The sequence below is a fragment of the Podarcis melisellensis genome (genome assembly GCF_964234715.1).
Source record: "Podarcis melisellensis genome assembly, chromosome: 6".
NCBI lineage: Eukaryota > Metazoa > Chordata > Lepidosauria > Squamata > Lacertidae > Podarcis > Podarcis melisellensis.
Window position 1 is genome coordinate 88,263,367 of NC_138538.1, and position 22,635 is coordinate 88,286,001.

A 22,635-nucleotide genomic window follows, 5' to 3' on the forward strand; every position below is an offset into this window, starting at 1 on the left:
GGACACAGGTGGCGCTATGGTCTAAACCACAGAGCCTAGGGCTTGCCGATCAGAAGGTCAGCAGTTCAAATCCCCACAACGGGGTGAGCTCCCGTTGCTTGGTCCCAGCTCCTGCCAACCTAGCAGTTCGAAAGCACATCAAAGTGCAAGTAGATAAATAGGTACCACTCCGGCAGGAAGGTAGACGGCGTTTCCGTGTTCTGCTCTGTTCCGCCAGAAGCGGCTTAGTCATGCTGGCCACATGACCCGGAAGCTGTCTGCGGAGAAACGTCGGCCCCCTCGGCCTATAGAGTGAGATGAGCGCACAACCCCAGAGTCGTCCACGACTGGACCTAATGGTCAGGGGTACCTTTACCTTTACCTATTGCTCAGCTGAGAGGATTTGTGGTCCTGCTTCTTCAGTGGGTGTAGCACTCTGGAGCGAGCTTCTCCCATATTAGGAAACAGACAGACAGGCTTGATTTTCATGGCTATCACTGAGGGTGAGGGAGAAGGGTTAGGGACAGTGGGAAGAGGAATGATGGCTCTGTTCAAAGCGATTTGTTCCGCTGTCAACAAGAGAAAGCTCTCCCTAAGAGTAGCATTAGGAGACAGAGCCCACAGGGGGAAGACTGGGACAGACAGTGTATAGTCAACCATGACAGGTCAGCAGCTGGGCAGAATCAATACAGGGCCCTGAAGGACTGCAAGAGTACAATTAGTGTCTTGGGGACAGGCAGCAAACACGATAAGCTCATCTAGGAATTTGTGCCTTAAAAGTTGCACAGTGACAACCGACAGAGGAACCCAGCAAACCCTTCTCAGAAGAGCACGAAGGAGGATCGATTAGCATACTGAACGGTTTCAGCAAACGCTGTTCTTTCCCCATCAAACTAGTAGCAATCTGCTTTTTCAACTCCAGTAACAAAAGAGAAGAAACAGAGAGAGTGGGAGAAGGAACCGTGGCATATATTCAAAACATCAACTGGCTGGAGAATGACTTTGTAATGCTACCCATATGATATGACTTAATAGCACCATATAATATTATAATAGAAGTTTTCCTGAGCAGCTAAAATTCACAAAGTGGTGAGTAAGCTCTCAGTTCACCACATCCCTTCTTCAGGGAGGAGGGTAAACAAACCAAAGAGCAAAAAGGAAGGGAGGAAAGAAAGAAAAAAGAAACTCTTTCTTGGCGTGATGAAAACCTTCGTTTTCAGTCTATAGCAATCTTAAAATGGGAGGAGGATTTTTGCTGAATTCCTAAAACTGGATCATCTGTGTCTGGCGCAAAAAGATCTCAAGAGTCACCTAGAAACGCATGAGGAATTTGGTCAGTTCGTATTCAGGTATGAATTCACCTGATCTGCCTCTCCTGGAATATCATGTACATCAGAACATCCTTGTCCCTCAGTTCCACACACTGGCAGGTGGGTGGTAGGCCTCTTCCATGGACTGCCTTTTAAAAATTATTTCCCTTCTTGTTTTATAAGTAAGTCATGTTGGCTACATGACCTGGAAAAACTTTCTGCAGACAAACATCGGCTCCCTCGGCCAGTAAAGTGAGATGAGTGCCGCAACCCCAGTTGTTCGCAGCTTAACAATTCTGGGCTGCATCAATAGGAGTATAGCATCTAGCTCAAGGGAAGTAATAGTGCCACTGTATCCTGCTCTGGTCAGACCTCACCTGGAGTACTGTGTCCAGTTCTGGGCACCACACTTCAAGAAGGACACTGACAAACTGGAACGTGTCCAGAGGAGGGCAACCAAAACGGTCAAAGGCCTGGAAACGATGCCTTATGAGGAACGGCTAAGGGAGCTGGGCATGTTTAGCCTGGAGAAGAGGAGGTTAAGGGGTGATATGATAGCCATGTTCAAATATATAAAAGGATGTCACATAGAGGAAGGATGTCACATAGAGGAGGGAGAAAGGTTGTTTTCTGCTGCTCCAGAGAAGCGGACACGGAGCAATGGATCCAAACTACAAGAAATAAGATTCTACCTAAACATTAGGAAGAACTTCCTGACAGTAAGAGCTGTTCGACAGTGGAATTTGCTGCCAAGGAGTGTGGTGGAGTCTCCTTCTTTGGAGGTCTTTAAGCAGAGGCTTGACAACCATATGTCAGGAGTGCTCTGATGGTGTTTCCTGCTTGGCAGGGGGTTGGACTCGATGGCCCTTGTGGTCCCTTCCAACTCTATGATTCTATGATTCTAACTGTCAGGGGTTCTTTACCTTTAATGAACAGTTATTGTGGTAAGAACTTGCACTAGCAATTGTGACAGCAGGCAGTCCTGAACCAAGGCAAGACACGGTTGAATGTTAATAAAATGGCAGTGTTTAAGGACCTGCAGCTTCTTTGCAAAAGAGGGGTGAAGGCAAAGAACCCCAACAGGTGGGGGGGCACACAACTTTTCTCCCAGCAAAGAAGCAAGTTCTTCTGAAACAAAGAACTAAACTTTCAGTTTAGTTAAGTGCTATATATGCGATATCAACTAGGCAGTTGCTAACTCCAATACTTAGGTGCCCACCGTATATTTGCAAAGGAGGAAAATGGGGAGATGATCAGAACCTGGTGTTGCCCCCATAACTTCCTAGCAGTCCTGTTGTTGGTCCAGCCGCCACCAGATGCCACTGGACTTTTCTGTAGAACTCAGCAATACTAGAAGCAATAAAAGGACTCTAGGTAGCAACAGACAATTATCCTTCAGAGAGCTGTAGATGGTATGATTGAGTCATCATCGCCTGTGGTGCATAAACTCCTTCCTTTTGTCTCTGGTTAAACAAAAGCTGTTTGACCTGAGGTGATACAATGGTACCTCTGGATACAAACAGGATCCGTTCCAGAGCCCCGTTCGCATCCTGAAGTAAACGTAAGACGCGGCTGTGCCTCTGCGTGTGCGGTCGAGTTTCACCGCTTCTGCAAATGTGTGTGACATCATTTTGAGCATCTGCAGTGCATCTACAGTGGAACCTCGGTTTTTGAACGTCTCAGAAATCGAAGGTTTTGGCTTTCGAACGCAGAAAACCCGGAAGTAATTGCTTCGGTTTTCAAACACTTTTCAGAAGCCGAATGTGCCACGCGACTTCCATATTGAGTTTTCTGGACGTAAATGTTTCCGGAAATGCCTGCTTCGGTTTCCGAACGTTTTGGAAGTCGAATGGTCTTCCGGAACAGATTATGTTCGAAAACCGAGGTTCTACTGTACTGGGATAAATAGGCAGCTTGTTGTAACTTCTTCAACACTCTTCAAAAGAAAAAAGGGAGAGAAAGAACATATTGATTTCCCCCCCCCACACACAACCTAGCTGTAATTTAGTACGTCACAACTATACCATCCAAAACCATTCTCAGCTTAAGTCCTAGCTGAGTCCTATACCTGTCAACATGGGACACAGTTGAGGTGTTTGCTTGGCCTGTCTGCCTCATCCATGGGACTAAGCCAAACACTGAGGCTGCCAAATATCCATCATCTCTGCTCCTTCCTATACAATGATAATTGCTAGACACAAAGCTAATCAGGGATGAAGTGAATGGCGGGAATCCAGGGCTATTCTTTGCTCTTTCTAAAATAGAATTCTTAAACTGGGTGAGAGCAGCCCGTGTTCCGTATGCCCTTCAACCAAATGATTTAGAAGCCTGTAACTCCATCCAGAAGGGACGCGGGTGGCGCTGTGAGTTAAACCACAGAGCCTTGGGCTTGCTGATCAGAAGGTCGGCAGTTCGAATCCCTGCGACGGGGTGAGCTCCCGTTGCTCGGTCCCTGCTCCTGCCAACCTACCAGATTGAAAGCAAAAGTGCAAGCAGCTAAATAGGTAACGCTCCAGTGGGAAGGTAAACGGCGTTTCCATGCGCTGCTGTGGTTCGCCAGAAGCGGCTTAGTCATGCTGGTCACATGACCTAGAAGCTGTACGCCGGCTCCCTCAACGAGATGAGCGCCAGAACCCCAGAGTCGGCCATGACTGGACCTAATGGTCAGGGGTCCCTTTACCTTTACCTTTAACTCCATCCAGATTTTTGGAGGGCCTTGAGGGACAGAACTTCACTGAGCCCCTTAAGGCAGTGCCCCTTTTTCTGCTGACTAAGCTCTTTCCCTACTTGACGCCTCCCACTTCTTTCTAACCCCGCCTCTTCTCTCTTTAGCCCCTCCCCTTCTCCTCTATAGCCACCAAATCTTTCCCACCTTGGTCCCTCTTGAATTATACACAAGTCTTGCCCAGCTCCTTATTGCCAAAGAAACTTGACTGCTCCTTATTGCCAAAGAAAAACAATATGAGCATTTAGACTTTGCTGGCTGCCTCTTTGCAATGTTTTGTAAAAAGATATTAAGTGGGAAATGCACAAATCAACCGCAGGCATTCAGAATAACTGACAACTGGCAAAAATGGAAGTTTGGTGTGTTTTTTCTAGAATACGAAAAGAACTAAAAGTGGCTAGGAAAGTATTATCCATGGCCTTCCCATGTATAAATGTGAATGATCAGGCCGCCATGTTGACGATTTTGAAAAACTGGTTCCAGACAGACAGATCCTCAGCACTGGCATTGAACACAATCAGACAAAGAAATAATTAAATCAAATCCCTGCACTGAAACATTGTTCAGTATTTGGAATGAAATTAAAAGGAATCTAACTGTAAAAAAAAAAAAAAAATTACAATGAGGAAATGGAACAAGAGAATTTCATGGGTAATCTTTAACTTCTCTCTAATCATGAAACTAATGGGACTTAGAAAGCTATTGAGAGATGGTATCTCTAAAACATTTCATTTAACAATGAAATGTAACAGGTTTGCCCACAACTTTCAGTGTTAAAGATAAGTAACATAGACCATACTCTGATCACAAAACACACCCCTCTTTGGGAAACAGCAGAATTTGAAAATCTGACGTTAAAAGATAATTTGCGCACACACACAAAAGTAAAATATACAAAGATAGGATTCCAGGTGGAAAAATCAAAGTTAGAAACAGAACTGTTAGAACCCAGTTCTAAGATACTTTCAAGAATGTATAACTTGCTGCTAAAATGGAACGGTCAAATCAGCTATGATAAAATGGGCACAGGACATAGGGTATAATATTATGTTTGCTGACTGGGAAAGGTTATGGACCACTGGCCTGAGATTCACGGCATGTAATGCCTTGAAAGAAAATATTATGAAAATGATATATAGGTGGTACATGACCCCAGTCAAGCTTGCAAAGATATACCATTTGTCAGATAATAAATGTTGGAAATGTAAAGAAACTGAAGGAACGTTCTTTCACCTCTGGTGGACCTGCCCTAGAGTCAAGGTTTTCTGGGAAATGATATATAACAAGCTGAAAAAGGTATTTAAGTTTACCTTTCCTAAGAAACCAGAGGCCTTCCTTTTAGGCATTGTCGGCCAGAGGGTGTTAAAGAAAGACCGAACTTTTCTTATGTATGCAACAACAGCAGCAAGGATACTCATCACTAAATACTGGAAAACCCAAGATTTGCCCACACTGGAAGCATGGCAGATGCAACTGATGGACTATATGGAACTGGCGGAAATGACTGGCAGAATCCGAGACCTGGGGGAAGAAGTCGTGGAGGAGGATTGGAAGAAATTTAAAGACTATTTACAAAAACACTGTAAATTGTATGAATGTTAAGAAAGATGTAAGATTAGCAACAATACGGCACCAATAAGTTAGTTAAAAGGAATATGAAGATAAATGTAATCAAAAGAAAAGATAAATTTTGGATAAATACTATGTTAAAATTAAGTTTTTAAAAGTCGGGATCTAAATTATCTAAAATTAGGGATATAATATTGGAAAATTATATTATAAGAATTGAAACAAGGTAATAAATTGCTGGGTAAAGTTTGAGATTTTGGAATGCAGGAACGAGAGTTGCGAGGAAGTCCAATGAGGTGAATGAAATGTGGATATTGAAAAATTATATGTTATTTCGTATGTTTTCTTACTGTTTAAACAAAAATTTTAATAAATATTATTATAAAAAAACAAAAGTAAAATATACAAAATTGCTACAAATATCAGGTTACATACCTAAGATCCTGAGATCAAGAAGTAATGGATGCTCTGAGATATTAAAGTCTGGTTGGTAACCTATATCTATTCCAAGCCTTAAACATGTACCGTATTTTTTGCTCTATATGACACACTTTTTCCCTCCTAAAAAGTAAGGGGAAATGTGTGTGCGTCTTATGGAGCGAATGCAGGCTGCGCAGCTATCCCAGAAGCCAGAACAGCAAGAGGGATTGCTGCTTTCACTGCACAGCAATCCATCTTGCTGTTCTGGCTTCTGAGATTCGGAATATTTTTTTTCTTGTTTTCCTCCTCCAAAAACTAGGTGCGTCTTGTGGTCTGGTGCGTCTTATAGAGCAAAAAATACGGTAGGTTCCTAGGAAAGGCAAAGAGCGGAAATACCATATTTTTCTTTTTTAATAATCTTTATTGGTTTAAAATACAGACATAAAATATCATTTACAGCAGAAACAAAGAAGAAAAAGGAAAGAAAAAAGAGTCCAGATAAAGAGAGAAAAGAAAAAACTATATACAAAAAGAAACTGCAACTTCTCAAATAACAATCAAATAAAAAAAATGGATATAAAACTTCCAGTTGTTCTCATTATACTGTTTATACTGTCATTGTTTTCTCGCACAGCTTTACGTTATATCATATATATTTTTCATATAATCCAACAAAATATTTATTACTTTTTTTACTTACAGGTATCATTCAAGTTCTGCTAGTATGGTATTATTTGTACAGTATAGTCTTAAATATTCCTTAAATATTCTCCTTTCTCCATATACTTTCTGATTTAAAGCTCCTCTAACTCTTCCCATCAGTTTTGCTAGTTGCAAATACTCTATCATAAGTGTCTGCCACTCTGTTATTGTTGGTGTTGTTTCACTTTTCCAGTTTCTCGCCACGACTATTCTAGCTGCCGTAATTGCATACATGAAATACCGTATTTTTCCATGTATAAGACTAGGTTTTCCCCCTAAAAAATAAGGTAGAAAATCAGGGGGTGTCTTATACATGGATACTGCCCAGGGTGGACTGGCGATTGGTTGTTGGCGTGAGCAAGGGGTGCGTCTTATACATGGGGGCGTCTTACAGACAGAAAAATACCTCTCAAGAAAAGACACCTCTCAAGTGGGCGCCATTGCCACTCTACGAGAACGAGGGAGGCGTTCATGGCGAGTTCCAGTACCTCTTTTCCTAGAAAAATAGCCCTGATTATGAGTTCTTGTTTACTTGTGAATCCTTTGGGTGTGTGCTTTTGTATTTGTGAGCTTGTGCGAAGTGTTCCCATGTGTTGGCGTGAAGTTTATGGGTGTGTGTGTTTGTATGAAGTCCTTGCAGTTTTGTGAAGTGCTTTTCCATATGGGTTTGTGATGAACTGCTCACATCCTTGGTTTACTAGATGAAGCCAGAAAGAAGATGCAGCGTCCTTCAGTGAAAGAATGGTGTCGGGACATGGATGCCTTCAATCTTCTGGTTTACTTGTTCTGTTTTAATTCATTGTATTCTGTGCAGGCAATGAGTTAAAAAAAAAATCTTGGTCAATCATTCATCCAAAGCATAGCTGTCAACCGTCCCTTATTTGGCGGGACAGTCCCTTATCCCAGCGCTGTGTCCCGCTGCTATCCCTTATTGATGATGTCCCTTAAATTTCCCCGGTTTCAAAGGAAGCAGCTCCTCTCCCTCCCTCCCTGCCGGCCATGGAGGAGGGAGGCTCCAACTGTGTTGCTTGGCTGTGTTGCTCACCCAATAAGGAGTCTAAGAACTACTGGGGGGGTGGAGCTTGCATGCTTTGTGCTGATCAAATCGGCCGCATTGCCTGGGGACTCGCCTTTGCTCAGCGCTTCCCAGCGGAGAGGTGACGGTGGTTTTCCTTGCTGCATCCCCTTTGTTGGGTTGCTGCGCTGTGGGAACCACCGCTTGAGGCTTCGTTTGGCTGCTGGTTGACTAAAATCCCTTATTTTGGCTGCTGATCCCTTATTTTCAAGGCGGCTGGTCCCTTATTTTCAAATCTGCAAGTTGACAGCTATGATCCAAAGAGCATTCAGAACTGAACCAACAATTGACTAAACTGAAACTCAGATCCTGCTCTCTACCGTCACAAGGGCTCTGGGACAGCATGCTTCATATCATCTGGAACCTTAGCTACAAGTGACTAAAACTTACAAATGTGGTTTTTATTTTATTCTCCCCCCCCCCCAGTAAAATGGAAGCCTGAGTAAATGATTGTGATTGCGGTTTTGTAAAAGCAGTTCTCGGAAAAGCAGTCACAGCTGTCATTTTGATCTCCAAGTTGGTACCCAAACTCCATTCCCGCTCACACAAAAACCGACCGCGATGAAACACAGCCCTGTTCCATCTTCGTTCCTTCTGCTGCAAAACGTAAGCGTTGCCAGTGGAGGGTTTGATCGAACAATGTTGGCAAAGTCACGCTGCACTGCAATGGAATCATTCGTTTATCATGAAACAACATATTACATTTCCCAAACCACTTCTTTGGCAGTCAGCCAGCTGAACTCAACAGTAGAGCAGCTCCAAAGTATTTGGTGCAAGAACTGCAGACAGTGCCAGTCCAACGACAGGCAAAGAGTCAGCTGTTTCAAATGCTCAATGTTGGCCGCCATTAACAAAGTGGCAGCTCCCCACCAAAGCTGATGACCCAAAGGGTTCATAGCAGTCTATATATATATATATACACAGTGGTACCTTGGTTCTCGGGGATGTGGGTGGCGTTGTGAGTTAAACCACAGAGCCTAGGACTTGCCAATCAGAAGGTCAGCAGTTCGAATCCCCGCAACGGGGTGAGCTCCTGTTGCTCAGTCCCTGCTCCTGCCAATCTAGCAGTTCGAAAGCATGTCAAAGTGCAAGTAAATAAATAGATACCGCTCCGGCGGGAGGGTAAACCGCATTTCCGTGCACTGCTCTGGTTCGCCAGAAGCGGCTTAGTCATGCTGGCCACATGACCTGGAAGCTGTACACCGGCTCCCTTGGCCAATAAAGCGAGATGAGCACCGCAACCCCAGAGTTGGTCATGACTGGACCTAATGGTCAGGGGTCCCTTTGCCTTTACCTTTTTACCTTGGTTCTCAAATTTTATCCATTCTGGAAGTCCATTCCAAAACCAAAGCATTCCAAAACCAAGGCGTGTTTTCCCATAGAAAGTAATGCAAAATGGATTAATCCTTTAAGACTTTTAAAAACAACCCCTAAAATAGCAATTTAACATGAATTTTACTATCTAACGAGAGCATTGATCTATAAAATGAAAGCAATAATATACGGTACTATGAAACATGATCCAGCCAAAGCTGCGGACTTTCAAATAACATTGATTTCAATGGGCATATGAAACATGCCTTTTAATATGCTGCATTGAAATTGGTGGGACTTTAAAAAAAAAGGCTTAACTTCAGCAGAATTTGTATTTATTTATTTATTAGTTAATGCTTAGCGTGTTTATTTCTGGTTTGTGTTATTCTTGCATGTGTTCATGGCTAAGCCCATTTCATTCTCTTTTCGTATTAATCTGCAAGTTTTTCTGTTTTGTTTTTTTAAAACAAAAATCAGTTTAAATGTCATTTAAACACAGACTTTTCAACCTATATTGCCCTAAATTTGCCATATAATTTCTCTCTGTCTGCATTTTTAAAGGCACTTTATCCTAAAATATACATTTTTAAAAGCAGCTTTTTTAAAAAATTAACATTTTATTGATTTGTTAGCAAAAAAAAAGTACAAATATAACAAAAAGAAAGTAAACAAAAAAAAATCTGAAGTTCAAACCATGAAGTGATACTGCTTGGAAGGACAAAAATACAAAGAAGCAGCACAGTTCCAAAGGGATAATAGCAAAGATTCCCTTTACAAATGATACAGATATATAAAAATAAAAGAATGCCCTGCCTTTATTGAGAATAAAGGTTCTATATAGTCTTCAATGAGCCAGACATTTGCATATGTGTGACCATGTGCCTCGATATATGAGAAATAAAATCATGCAGTATAGGTCATTTGATCTCTGCCCTTTAGATACTTTTAGTATATGAGGTGTTTTTTTTCAAGGAGGGCAGTAAACCAAACCGTGTTATGCCCGCAATCCAAGCAGCTTTCTGAGTGAAGAACTGCATTGCACAATATGGAGAAGTTTGAAATCTGAAGGATACCTATGTTTCGAACCAGGAGGCCAGCTCAAAGTGGAATTTGGCAAGAACCAATATTTTGAGCATCCCTACAATAGCTGCTTTAATATTTCATTCTGTGGCCTGTGTAATTAATTTCAGCTCAACTGCTTCGTTCAATCTGGCATGTAGCCTTTATCTAACTCTTGTGCAAATGAATATGCTGTCTTCTATTACCTTTGCAGTGTTTATGTCCCATATCGTCGAAACCATTGTAACCAAATCTGTCTCGTGGAAGGAACCAAAACTAAAATCTGAAAGTTGCTATGAACTAGTTATCTAAACTATACACCTGAGTCATTAGCAAAGAAACCAAAGGTGACAGAAATCAAAGTCCCTTGGGCGGCCTCTGCGACACGCAATCTTAATCCCCACCAGCAGAACTTAATTTTCATTTTTCCTATCTTAAGAAGACATGAAGGCTGCAGTCTCCAGCCCCTTAGTCAGCCTTTGCTGTTTCAACCATGGCCATGTAAAATAAAACAGTAATTACAACAAACAGGACATTCACAACAGCAGTTAAATCTAATCTGTTTGCAATACTGCTGGGAAGGCAGAAAAGTGGTTCAAACTTTAGAAGACGCCAAGCTGAATTTTGCCACTGTTAAGAGAGCCAAGAAGCCAGCAGAATATCAACATGGTTTCACCCTGAATAAACTTCATTCATCGGATTATTGCTTGCGTTTTTGTGAAGTAGTTCCCATTCTTATCAAATGCCACACACCCCTTTGCTTAATGGGTGGTTAAATGGGCACATTATTATTATTATTAGTAGTAGTAGTAGTAGTAGTAGTAGTAATATTTATTATTTGTACCCCGCCCATCTGGCTGGGTCTCCCCAGCCACTCTGGGCAGCTTCCAACAAAGATTAAAAATACATTAAAATGTCACACATTAAAAACTTCCCTGAACAGGGCTGCCTTGAAAGAACAATCCGAAAAGAGTGGTCCCAAAAGAGCTTCACGGTCACAATCATCAACCTGTTTAATTCTCACGTCCCGCTGAATGCGTAGGAACAGAACGTTTTTCCAATTGCTTGAGTTGCTAGGTTGTTTCCTACTGTAAATATATATATATATGAGTAAAAGAAGACATAAAGAAAGAAAAGAGGAATACTCTTTCCTTCACTCTAATAACCAATAATTAACAACATATCATGGGACAGTGTGGGTATAGGGAGCACAGCATAAACCCTGCAACTGGAAAACTATAAGGTTTGGGGAATCAGAGGCAGTTCTACCAGACAATAAGATTATCTGAGGCACAGAGGCGTAGGAAGGTCAGGTGGTACCCGGTGTGCGAAATTTCTTGTCACCCCCCCCCCCCAATTGATTTTTTATTTTTATTTTTAGCCTGCAAAAATGGTTTTACGTTATTTCATATTTTCTTACAAAGGAATGTGGATTCTGAGCCTCTGATAACAAGAGTAGGCGACTATGGACAGATACTTAAATCTACAGGATGGATTGTGTTTTGGCTTGTGTTGTTTTATTTATATTTATCGTATATTTATTTCACAAAATTTATTTTTAAAAACCTGCAAAGCGGTTTACCAAAACAAACAAAAAACACCACAGCAGTAAAATAAAGAAAAAATAACAACCCTACTTTAAAACATACAAAAGCTAAAATGTTAAGATTAAAATTAATTCAACTTCGTAAGCATCCAAGTATGCTTGCCTAAAGAAGGATGCTTTTAGCAGGTGTCCGAAAAGAGTCTAGCAAAGGCACGTGCTTTGTTGAAATTTCAGCCTTCACGACATAGGAAAACGGCCAAGTAAACAGCTATTTTCGTGGAGGAGGGTCAAGATATCAACTGATATGCATGAAATTTCACATGTAGCTATATAATCCCTAGTGTAGTAAGATAAGACCTTTGGAGCAGACATTTTTTTAAAAAAAAAAGTTTTTAATGTATTTTTTTAGTTTTTTAGTAATTGTTCCTTGATAATTTGTCACCCCCCTCCATGATGGCACTTGGGGCAGGCCCCCCCCCTCCACACACACCCTTTCCTACACCCCTGCTGAGGCAGACACCTCAGCTAGCAGATTTGGGGCACCTTTGAGGGTGGCAGAATGGAAGAGACAGATCTGACTCACCACTAGGAAGCTGTCATTTGTTTGTTTGTTTGTTTGTTTTTGCACAAGCCCTGCAGACATGGCAGCGCTTTCACAGAGCAGTTGCTCGTTTCAGTGAAGATTCCACAGGAAAACTTTCTGTTAGTAGATCGTTCCCCAGCATGCAGGTAGTGGAAGCAAAAGTGCCATCTAGATTTTCTGTATCAGATACCAAAATGTCCCAGGCCAGTCGATGGAAGTAATCATAGTGGTATAATTACAGATATGAGATAGGTTAGGGGTTTTTTAAATTTATTTTTTTATGCTGGAAGCCTCCCAGAGTTGCCAGGGCGACCCAGTCAGATGGGTGAGGTGCAAATAATAAAATTATTATTTATTATTATTATTATTATTATAGGTTTGTTCTGCAGCTAGTCACCATAACTCAAAATAAGCAAATAGTGAGAGTTTAGCCAGAAGCAGGAGAAGTGAAAATTATTCTGTTTTATCATACAGCACAGAAAGTTGATCCTGCAATCAATGGGGGAAAGTGAAAATTTCAGACAATGGGAAACAGGCAAAAGGTGCATTAGTACATCTTAACAACATTACCCTTTTGTCTAATTATTTGGTAATTTGGTTCATACAGAAGGCACGCTACCTTTCTTTTTCTCACAAGCATTATGCTTTAATTATCACTTGCAAACATATACACCTGTCCTGTGGCATTTGAAGGCCATGCCTCACGGGCAGAGAATGTCCTTGAGCAACAACTGTCTGTTGCAGTAGCCCTTCAAACGAGTGAACTTTCCCTGCACTCTCAATTCACTGTCTGCATTTCCCAGCACCGGCTCAAGGTCTCTTTGCAATCTGGCCCTGCAAAGAAACTCAGGTCGAGAGAGAACAGAGCGAGTAACAGTATAACTCTGACCCAAGAACATGCCAGTTTCCCAGCTACACAGTGCTCATTCGCAAGCCAAACGGAACTAAATCTCCTGCTGCACACACAGCAAAGATATTGACAAATGCTATTTTAAACAACAACAACAACCAGGTATTCACAAAACGTTCGTCCATTCTAATACTTCCAAAGGGGTAGTCATGTTACTCCATTGCAGCAAACACAACATAAGAGTATTGTAGGCACCAAGCTTTCCTATGCGAAATAGCAATGGACATGAACTCACACAGAACAGCAGGCCTTTAATGGAGGCAAGCACCCACAAATTATGAGTGATAGGTTCTCCCTCTACCATGCCCACTGCAAATCCAGCCCTTAATCTAACCAGAGGAACTGCCATTTGGATAAGCCTACAAAAAAATGGTACAGGCTGGGTTGTGCTATGTCAGGATAGGGGAAGAACCCCAAAGCAGGAACAAAATATTTACTAAAAAAAATAAATTCACACCGACACAGATGTTATTAATAGCTGTAATTCCATTACAATTAAATGCAAATCAACATTACATATTTATATCAGTTTTATGTCACTTTAATGGTAGTGACCTCCTGCAAAGAATGCTGAGGGTTGTAGTTTGGCAAGGTGCTGAACATTTTCTGTTAGCAATCCCTACATTTCCCTCAAATTCTTTTGGGAGACGATACCAGGGTTAAATTCAGTGTATGGCGCAGAGCTTAATGACAAGCCCTCTGGCTAAGATTTAGAGGCCTTCCTAAGCATTACTTTCTCTCTGTAAAGAAAGTATTCTGCCACAAAAGTGGTTTCTGGGTTAAAATGGGTTGTTACTCCTTTTTAAAAAAACAACTATCATTTTCTTAGTATGGAAACACAAAGGATTGCTGGTGCTACCCGCTCCTTCTTATTCAGCTGCCTGCAATTGCATCTGCTCAGCATCACCAAAACCTCCACTGTCTCCTCAGTCTAAACCACTGAGCCTCTTGGCTTGCTGATCAGAAGGTCGGCGGTTCAAATCCCTGCGACAGGGTGAGCTCCCGTTGTTCAGTCCCTGCTCCTGCCAACCTAGCAGTTCGAAAGCACATCAAAGTGCGGGAAGGTAAACGGTGTTTCCGTGCGTTGTTCTGGTTTGCCAGAAGTGGCTTAGGCATGCTGGCCACATGACCCAGAAAAACTGTCTGCAGACAAACGCCAGCTCCCTTGGCCAGTAAAGCAAGATGAGCGCTGCAACCCCAGAGTCATTTGTGACTGGACTTAACAGTCAGGGGTCCTTTACCTTTACCTTTAAATGCTTTTAAAATACAATCTCAGGTTGCCTCCAGGCTGTCAATATTTTGCAGGAGGGATTCAATTGCATACCAGAACATTTAGGTTGTGCAATTAAAGTGGATTCAAGTGCTCCAGCACAACACGTCCACTTTTTTTAGAAAGTGCATTTTGTGGTTAAGAAAGTAGCAAGGGAGTACATTAAAAAGTGTGGGGTAGCAGGAATTTGGTGGAAATGCATATTGTTCTAAAAAAAAAAATCAGGATGAATACTCACTGTCATATAACCTCCCCGCAAACAAATAAGAACGTATGCTCAATAAATAGCAGACATCGTATAACCTCAGTGTAAACATTGTGCAAGTAAATCAGGATGAATACCCTGCAAACTGGTAATCTGGAGAAGTCCTAAATCTCTTATTATTGCAACCGTTGTACACATGGTTTTAGTCAGAGTAGACCCACTGAAATAAGTTCACCTAAGCAAGTAAAACTTATTTGAATACTAGCCATTCTTGCCAATCCACATTAACTCCGTAAAGCCATGAGAGAAAACCCAGGGTTCTTGTAGGTGTGTCTGGGCATTCAGTTACGCCAGATGTTTCAACACTATGATACGAGCAAAACACTTCCACAAATCACTGAATGAAACCAGTTAAGGAAATTCCAACACAAACCCTTTCCGATTCAGGACTACAGAATATGGTACCAGTTTTGACGCAAGCACCACTATTCTGAAAAACTGCTTTGTTTCTCACAGATAAATCCGTCCTAGAACCATGGGCCTTGGGACGACAGCAGTCAGCCGTGGCATAGTTTGAAACTGGGTGCCTCCCTTGTCCCACCCTGTAAAACTCCACTAATGGATGGGTGAATAGGGGCTTTCTGCTTAAAGCACTTAGCTAAGGTGGAAGGTAATTCGACAGATTAATAGAGAACTGCTATAGAAATAAGTCACTATAGGTAACGGGAACATCCATTTTGGAGACAGTTCTGGGGGAGGGGGGAATGTGTGAGGGTGGTTGCCCCTATCCTCTGCTTGGGGGTTTCCTGGAGGCCTTTGGATGTAGCAGGATGCTGGACCCACATGACCCAACAGGGCTCTATTATGGGTTGCAATGAGAGATAGTTCAACACTGAAGTGAGGAACATAATGGGGCCATCCGCCCAGTAGCACTTTGAAGGAAACAGGAATGAATGCAGCAATATATATATATATAGGCACCGTTTTAGCTGATCCCTCCCTTTGAGAGTGGCACCCTTGCCTCAATCTGGGCACTCTCCTTCACAAAAGACATGGGTATCACTTAGGTGTGGGAATCAGAAGCTGCATACAGAGGATAACTTGCAGCAAGATCACATGTCTGCAGTGTGAAGGCATGAGCCAAATTGTGACTCCTCTTTATTCTCAAGCTGCCCTTAATATGAAAGGGCAGCATTCATTCACCAGCCGCTCACTCAAACCGTGGGGTGGGGAGCTGTTATCCCCCCCCCCCCAGTTTCAGTGAGAGAGATCCAGAGAGTTTTGCCCTATTGTCCTAGAGACGATTTGCTGAGGTGTTGTAAGGTGGGCACCTGTCTATCTGTAACTGCCAAGTTGGTCCTTACTGGGGGGGGGGGTGGAGGGACTCCAGCCACGACGAGAAACCTTTTCCTTCTTCCCTCTAAAGCGAGATGCGCCGCGTTCAACCCGGAGCGCCGAGAGGCCCGCAGGATGCAGGCACAGGCCATCCCTCGTCACACTCCTGGTTTTGCAACTGGCAGACCAAGCTGTGCCTCGAGTCTAAGACTGCAATCCCGTGTCTCCTGGCAGCCCGACCCTATTCATATCCAAGTCCTCCCGCTGCTTTGGCCCGCCAAGTCTCCTAGGACTGCAGCATGGAGAGGAAACGCGAGCGCTCCGGGCGCACAGGTCCCGGCGGGTCTGGGCGCCTGGACCCCACTAGCCGCCCGGGTTCCCTCGACTGCAGCCCCGCGCCTTCTCTGCGCTTTGCTCGTGGGAACAGGCTCCGAGGCGCCTTCTTGCTCCGACGCGCCTTCCGCTCGCGGGTCTTGGTTTAAGGTGAGCGCGGCGCCCCGCTGCCCGCCCCGCCGGCGCGCCACTTACTTCTCGTAGTCGAGGCGGCAGTAGAGCTTCTGGTTGCGGAAGAAACAGGTGCCTCGCAGGGGATCCTGGCAGGCGGCGCAGCGCACGCAGCGCTCGTGCCACAGGCGCTCGTTGAGGCGCAGCAGGAACCTCTCCGCGATGATGCCGCCGCAGCCCTCGCACACCGAGCGCGCCCGCGCCGGGGCTCCCCCTGCAACGAACGGGAGGGCCGTGAAGAGCCGTCCCGGGAACTCCCCATCCCCTCAGCCTCGCCATCTAAGGCGCAACTCAGCCCGACGGCCAAGAAGGCCCCCTGCTCCCGCTGCCGTCCCCATCCCCTCGCGGCAAGCACCATTTCCTTGCCCCCGGCGCAAGGGAGCTGAAAAGTGGCGCGCTACGGACTGGAGAACAAGACGCGCAGCTCTCTCGGCGCGGGGCGGCTGCGGAGGGCCGCTTAGACAGGCTCCGCGAGAACGAACTACTCCAGCCTGCGGAAGGGCCAGCCCTTGGCAGCCGCCATTCGGGGGCTCAAACCCGTTTTCTCTGACGGGGCGGAGGCGCTTCTGGTTCCTTGGACGCGCCAGGACGCGCCTCCTCCCCACCTCCCGTGCGCCCCGGCCTTAGTTCCATGGAGCCGGACGGAACTCCCGGCTAGGAACGTGCGTTAGAATCGGGCTAGGAAGTAAACACCGGCCTGAGGCCAGTCGGAGAAAACAAGGCTATGACCTTGAGGTGAGAATCTGCGCAGCCCCAAATGGACTTACGACGGGACGCCTTCGCACCCGGATCCCTCTCAGTCCACAAACTTTATCTCGTTTCCCTACATCTCCCAAACTAATCGCGTGCCTTGCAAACCCCGACGGGGGTTTCTCTCTCCCTAAAAATGTCTGTTTTCAGTAAGGGGCGAGCTGATCTTTAATGTCCTTTCAAAACGAAGGCGCGGGATCCTGAGCCGCTGTCGAAACGCTCTTTGGTTTAGATGCAAAGCATCCCGCCCGCCATCGTGGCGTTATGAAAAGAAAGTGGTTGTTTTTTTAAAAAAAAATGCAGTTGGATTTTAGACAACAAAAACGGGGCTCTGTGGTTTTCTTTTTTGTTCGTTTGATTTTCTTTTTTCTAAGGCTGTGACTAATAAAATCCTATTACACTTGAAGAAAGAAGGCAAGATTCAGGCTGAGCGAATATTTGCCGCCCCCGGGCCAAAGCGAAGCGAAAACGAAAAAGGCCTCGAATTCTAAACGAAAAATTCTTTTAAAATAAGGTGTCTTATTCATATCTCCTTCTCTTTCGAAATATAATGTGAAATATACTTCTGAGACTCGGTCATTTGGTGACTTGAACAAACGATTTAAAGGCGCGCTTCTCCCCGAAGTCCCCTTCCGCCCCTTCCAGGCTGGAAAATATTGGGCACCAGGGGCTGTATATTTGGAAGGGCAAAGACAGAACCACGATTTTGCTCCCTGGAAGGGGCGAAATATTTCAAAATTTATCCATGTTTTCTTAGATACAGAATCGATCTTTCCTGCCTAGAATTTGCGGTCTTGGTTATATTACCATTTAGAGATGATTCGTCGAGACAAAAGTTGCTTTTTGTCCTCGGGTGGGACAACCGCATCCCGTGCCACCTGTGGTCGCGATGTTCTCCATCTGCCCACTGCGCGACCCTCGAAACTTGAAACGCGCAACGTCCAGGACAAAGAGGCTTTCATTGCGCGGCGCTGCTGAGTGAGCCGACGGAGAAGATGCGCCGCCGACGACGGCAGAGGAACAACTGCCGCGCAGGGTGCGGGCACACAGAAGCGGAGGAAATAAGTTCTCCGCTATTCCCTTCCAAGAAACGTTACTAGCCCTGGCGCGATGATTATCCGCTCCAGCTCCATGCAGCGTGTACAGAACAAGATTTCTGTACAGTACTAGTTATTACCCTCATAGATCTCTCTGTGTTTGTGGGCTTGGGTAAGTAAACTAATAAAGACATAGATATTGATATTTGGGCAGGTTCTTTCTTAAATTCTGTGGGTGATGGTGAAGATTGCAAGGGGTCCCTTCTCTCTCTCCTTCCTCGCGAAGGCACTTGGGACGCTTATTTTCTTCCCACTACGGAGAAAACCGCTCCCTCCGCCCTCTTTTCCTCCCACCTAAGACGCACCCCGGAGCTGGTCGTTTGAACCCCGCCGGGCTGGCGAGACTACAGGCGCCGCCTGTCCTCCGTTTCTTCCTTCGGGATCGGGGTCAAACGGGCAGCTCCCGCGGGACAGAAAGGCAGGCGGAGCAACTCCGGCACCCGAAGGGATCCGGCACGGAAACAAGGCTCGCTTTGGGAAGGGGCTGCCTCGGCGGCGGCGCGCGGGGAACTTTGGCACTCACCCAGCACGGAGGAGAGGGAGGTCGGCTGCGGCGGAGGCGGCTCGAGCGCGTCGTGCAGTGTCTGCTCCATTTTCAGGCCGTCCAACATGGCCCACAGAGGCAAGGTGGGCAGGTGCGCCCGCGACTCCGCTTTAAAAAGGGCCGGAGGGGGGAAAGTCAGGGCCAGGGCGCTTGGGATCTCCCCCTCCACGCCTCCCGGCAAGCTGGGCCTGCAGCGCCCTCCCGTCGCGCGCAGCTTCTTCCCTCTAGCGGTTGCTGGACGCCCCCAAGGCGCCCGCGGGAACTCGCGGACCCCGCAGCCCGGCAAGCCGCGGAGAGTGGCCGGGTTCTGGGTGCCTTCTGGCTTCGCGGGCCTCCCGCCTTCTCCGTGCGCGCGGGGCGCACGCGGCAGAAAGCGCTTACCTGGCTGCTGCAGCGGGCCGAGGCTGCCGTCGGAGCCCGAGTTGGGAAGCCCCCTGCGCCCAGCCTTCACAAGGGCGCCACGTCCTTCGCTGCGCTCCTAGGCGGGAGGTGGGCGCCTCCAGCAAGGGGCGGCAGGCGGCCCCCAGCGGCCCGGAGCTCGGCCCGAGGTAGCCGCGGTGCCATCCCCGGCTTGCGGAAGCCGGGCCAGGCGCGCGGGTCTCCTGCAGGTGGGCTCGGCTCGGCTCGGACTGGGCTCTGCCCCCTCCCCGCTGGGCGAGCCCCGCAGTCGGAGGACGGAGGTTTCCTCCCCCCGGTGCGAGGCGCATCCCTGCCCCCCACCTCACCTCAAGCCGGCAAACCCGGCGCTGGAGCAGGACAGGAGCCCGTGCCGCTTGGAGGAGACGCGTTCACACGTCAGGGCGGGGAGGGGTTGTCCTTAGCCGGCCAAAAAGATCGACAGAGGCCCCCAAGTTGAGATGAGGGAGTGACGGAGGGAGGCGGGCAAGGGCGATCTGCAACTTGCAGAAGCCGAAGTATTTCTGAGACCCACGTCGTATTGTTTAGAAAAAACGCACACTTTGGCTCAACAGGGTTAGCGCTATATTTGCTTTGTTGTTATTGCTGTTGCTGCCGCTCCTGGGACGATTCTCACCCGTTCTTCCCTCTAGATCCGGCGACGCGACCGGGTGGGGCGGCGCTGAGCCGTCGGGGAAGGCAAGAGTTCTTCGCTGTGCGAAGCGCTTTACGCCCGAGGCACGTTTACTCAGGAGTAAATGCCGCTGATTTGAGGATGCATCGAATGGGAGCCTTAGCTTCGCTGTGACTGTGACCCACAGCCCAGTTAAGGCTACATTGGCTTCGATCCCGATCCACGTGCGAAGGAACCGGTACGCGAAAACCTCTGCACAAGGGATTCCTAGTTTTGGGGAGACCCAGCCCCAGGCACCCTAATATACGCATTTCGCAGGAGAAGAAGAAACCGGGGATGCTCAGAATCCGTCCTTCCCTCCCAAAGCAAGCAAAACACCCAAACACACCCAAATAAAGACAAAGAAAGCAGGCAACGTCCGCAGCCCACCGAAAAATCAAGAAACTCCGCCTCAAACCAACAGTGGAAAAAAGTTTAACACTCCTATATCTTTTTACAGATAAAACGGGGTTTTGGCAAGCACCAGGGCTGCCCGAGGTTGGTATGATGTCCATATTCGCCACCATGGGCGTAGCCAGGAATTTTGTTGTGGGGGGCAGCCAAAGTGGTTGAGCTATTTTCCTTTTTTTTATCTCTTTTAAATCAAAGTTGTTGGGCAGTTGCTGCAGGGACGTCGACGACACCGGGTTTCGCGTCAGTCCAGGAACTCACACAAGCCTTTACGAGGGCTCATGAGTACGACCAAGTTCTACCTTGAGGTGCAGTCACGTGTGGATGCGCGTGCCAGGCGCTTTCAGGTCGATTCAGAAGGAAGTCCCATTCATTCCCATGGGGCTTCCTTCGTTCCAAATAAGAGCAGGGAATTCAAGTGCGCTCTTGGAAACGCCAAACACCTCAACACCTAATAATAGCAGTGCATGAAGATGATGATGATTGAGTGATAAAAGCATTATGTTGTTGTTGTTTATTTCTTGCATTTATATCCTGTCTTCGCACCAGGAGCATGGGCGTAGCCAAGGGGGCAGCTGCCCTCCAAAGTCCACCAAAATCAAATAAATACATATCTGAGGTTCTCCTGCCCCAACAAATGGCTGCCCCCCTAACAAAAACCCTGGCTACGCCCATGACCAAGGTGGCACACACGGTTCTCCCCCTATTCATTTAATCCCCACAACAAACCTGTGAGGTACGTCAAGGTAAAGGACCCCTGACAGTTAAGTCCAGTCGCGAACAACTCTGGGGTTGCGATGCTCATCTCGCTTTACTGGCCGAGGGAGCTGACGTTTGTCCGCAGTTTTACCGGGTCATGTGGCCAGCAGTGAGGTAGGTTAGGCTGCGGCATTGACTGGCCCAAGGCCAGTGAGGATTCCAACCGTGGCCTCCCAGGGCCTAATCCCACACTTTAACCACTGCACCCCCACTGCCATCGCAGCTTGCCACGTTAAGTGACTGACTGAGACTTGAAATGCATTGTTTTTTCAGCTCCCATCCTCTCTCCTGCTCCATTCTTGACCAACAATCTCACAGGAGCCAACTCCTAGGGGCCGAGGTCACTTCGGCCCTCGCAATAAAAGCCATTCCAGTGGTGCGCGTGGGCCAAGTCGTGTGATCCATAACGGGAGGCGGGGCTTACCTGCCCCCACCCTATATTTTGTTCAAGCTGGCGCCCCTGAACAATATAGACGCTTGCTCAGAAGTAAGTTCCCACAGATTGCAATGGGATGTATTTCCTTGTGAAGTGTGCAGGGCAATAGACTCCAACGCGCTCTGATGAGGGCGTTTTAACAGCAGGTTTGAACCAATATACGAAGGAGGGATGTGTGCCGGAGCGGGGTTGGGACTGGAGGAGCCTATGCGTTATAGCTGATTCCACAGAAGGGGAAAGGGAAGGCAGGGGAGTTGAGAAGAGCTCTCCAGGAAGAATTGCGCGATGGCGCGAGAGACCTCGGGAACCTTTGCTCCTCTCCTCCTCTTGGATATTGCGCGCAAAACCTCCAAGGATCCTTCCAGACAACCAACCCAATCGTCGCCCTTTCCTTCTCTGCTTCCACATCCTGCCTTCTCCAGAGCACGAGGCGGTATACCAACTGGCAAAAGTAACTTAAAGAGCAGGGTTCTGTTATCGGCTGCCCGTGGGTATGCAGCCAGTTCCCGCGCCGCCTTAGTGGCGTGGCGCGTGGACCACAACCAAGCCACGGCGTTTACGCAGCAGGGCGGCGCAGCTCTAGGGAAAGCAACGCCTCCCCTTCGCCGTGCATGGCGTCAAGCATCCACAAAGCATTGTTGCAACGGGGAGGCGGGGGGGGGGAATTCTGGGGAAACGTGGGAACTGAGAAGCAGAGCAGCGCTTTGCGCGCAGAGAGTTGGGGCTCTGGCTGAAACATCTCAGGCAGCAAGTCTAGGGTAGCTCCACGGGAGCCTCTGCCACGCCAGGCAATACCGGGCGAGAGGGACCAAGGCGCAAGGTGGCTTCAGGGGTAGCTTTTAGAGCTTTTGAGAAGGAAGAGGCGCTCGAGCCGCTGCTTGGGCTGCGCTGCCCCTCCTCAACATCTTGAGGAATGTCCGCAATTCGCTTGCTGACTCATCAGAGGAGTCTTTGGGTGCCTCCATGTGGGCAATGATGGAACTTGGGAAAGGAAGAACCGGCTCCGGGCAATTGCACCACCAGCAGCAGGTAAAGGTAAAGGGACCCCTGACCATTAGGTCCA

The 22,635-nt window shown here is 46.7% G+C and overlaps 1 protein-coding gene across 2 annotated transcripts in view; it reads right to left on the bottom strand.

Annotated features, from left to right (window-relative positions):
• LMX1A (LIM homeobox transcription factor 1 alpha) overlaps positions 1-19,495 on the bottom strand; it is a 70,671-nt gene extending 51,176 nt beyond the window's left edge. The window contains exons 1-3 of one of the 2 annotated variants that reach the window (XM_081914931.1): positions 19,279-19,495; positions 18,877-19,005; positions 16,531-16,720 (exon numbers count right to left, since the gene is read on the bottom strand). In XM_081914931.1, coding sequence (XP_081771057.1) covers positions 16,531-16,720; positions 18,877-18,964 — 278 coding nt within the window. In that variant the 5' untranslated portion in view covers positions 18,965-19,005; positions 19,279-19,495. Of the gene's footprint in view, positions 1-16,530; positions 16,721-18,063; positions 18,271-18,876; positions 19,006-19,278 lie in introns of those variants that run through there. The other variant, XM_081914932.1, reaches the window with a different exon arrangement.
• Between the last annotated feature and the right edge of the window lie 3,140 nt (positions 19,496-22,635).